The 1,969-nt window shown below is 35.7% G+C and overlaps 1 protein-coding gene across 1 annotated transcript in view; it reads right to left on the reverse strand.

The window, feature by feature from the left end:
* Window positions 1-314: 314 nt before the first annotated feature.
* SPTAN1 (spectrin alpha, non-erythrocytic 1) overlaps window positions 315-1,969 on the reverse strand; it is a 228,594-nt gene continuing 226,939 nt past the window's right edge. Inside the window, exon 56 of the mRNA XM_081898017.1 lies at window positions 315-502. Coding sequence (XP_081754143.1) covers window positions 377-502 — 126 coding nt within the window. The 3' untranslated portion in view covers window positions 315-376. The remainder of the gene's footprint in view (window positions 503-1,969) is intronic.

Here is a 1,969-nt window from a genome sequence, read left to right on the forward strand (position 1 = left end):
TGGACCAATTATATTTATTTCTCAAAGCAAAAGCTGAAGCGGCGCCGGAAGGCGAAGTTCCAGATGTGGGGCAGAGCTGTGGGGCAGGAGAGCATGCCTGTGGGGCAGGGCCCACTCCGGGGTCAGCTCAGCAAACCAGGCGGGATTGTGGGGGATCGAGGGGCCTTGTGGGGAATCTAGGGGGAGTTCTAGCGCGGGCATGGCAGCGCCGGGAATGTGGGGCTGCCCCACGGCGCCGTGGGGCAGGGCCTCCGTTGAGGCAGAGGGAGGGGGAAATCGAGGGGAACGGCGGGGGATCTAGGGGGGGGTTCTAGCGCGGGAGTGGCGGCGCCGGGAAGGGGGCGGGTTGGGGGGCCGCCCCACGGCGCCGTGGGGCTCAGTTGACGAAAAGGGAGCGGGTGAACTCGACGTAGTCGAAGGCGGAGGGCAGCTCTCGGCCTTTGGAGTCCAGGTAGGGCTTCATGTGGGAAAGGCAGTAGTCGGCCTGTTCGCGGGTCAGGTTCTGGAAGGGGGAAATAGAAATTATTATTATTATTATTATTATTATTATTATTATTATTATTATTATTATTATTATTATTATCAGTATTAGTATCAGTATTAATACAAGTATCAGTATTAATATCAGTATCAGTTCAGTATTAGTATTAGTATCAGTTTAGTATTAGTATCAATATCATTATTAGTATCATTATTAGTATTAGTATCAGTATTAGTATCAGTATCAGTTCAGTATTAGTATTAAGATCAGTATCAGTTCAGTATTAGTATTAGTATTAGTACTAGTATTGGTATCAGTATCATTATTAGTATCATTATTAGTATTAGTATTAGTATCAGTATTAGTATTAAGATCAGTATCAGTTCAGTATTAGTATTAGTACTAGTATTGGTATTGGTATCAGTATATTAGTATCAGTTCAGTATTAGTATCATTATTAGTATTAGTATTGGTATCAGTATCAGTATTAATATCAGTATCAGTTCAGTATTAGTATTAGTACTAGTATTGGTATTGGTATCAGTATATTAGTATCAGTTCAGTATTAGTATCAGTATTAGTATTAATATTGGTATCAGTATTAGTATTAATATCAGTATCAGTTCAGTATTAGTATTAGTACTAGTATTGGTATTGGTATCTGTATTAGTATCAGTATCAGTATTAATATCAGTATCAGTTCAGTATTAGTATCAGTATTAGTATCAGTTTAGTATTAGTATCAGTATCATTATCAGTATCATTATTAGTATTAGTATTGGTATCAGTATTAGTATTAATATCAGTATCAGTTCAGTATTAGTATCAGTATTAGTATTAATATCAGTATCAGATCAGTATTAGTATCAGTATTAGTACTAGTATTAGTATTGGTATCAGTATCAGTTCAGTATTAGTACTAGTATTAGTATCAGTTCAGTATCAGTATTAATATCAGCATCAGTTCAGTATTAGTATCATTATTAGTATCAGTATTGGTATCAGTGTTAGTATCAGTATTAGTATTAATATCAGTATCAGTTCAGTATTAGTACTAGTATTGGTATTGGTATCAGTATTAATATCAGTATCAGTTCAGTATTAGTATTAGTACTGGTACTGGTATTGGTATTGGTATCAGTATATTAGTATCAGTTCAGTATTACTATCAGTATTAGTATCAGTTCAGTATCCGTATTAGTATCATTATTAGTATTAGTATTGGTATCAGTATTAGTATCAGTGTCAGTGCTAGTATTAATATCAGTATCAGTTCAGTATTAGTACTAGTATTGGTATTGGTATCAGTATATTACTATCAGTTCAGTATTAGCATCAGTATCATTATTAGTATCATTATTAGTATTAGTATTGGTATCAGTATTAGTATTAATATCAGTATCAGTTCAGTATCAGTATTAGTATTGGTATCAGTATCAGTATTAGTACTAGTACTAGTATTAGTATTGGTATCAGTATATTAGTATC

This window comes from Podarcis melisellensis (genome assembly GCF_964234715.1).
Source record: "Podarcis melisellensis genome assembly, chromosome: Z".
NCBI classification, from domain to species: Eukaryota; Metazoa; Chordata; class Lepidosauria; order Squamata; family Lacertidae; genus Podarcis; species Podarcis melisellensis.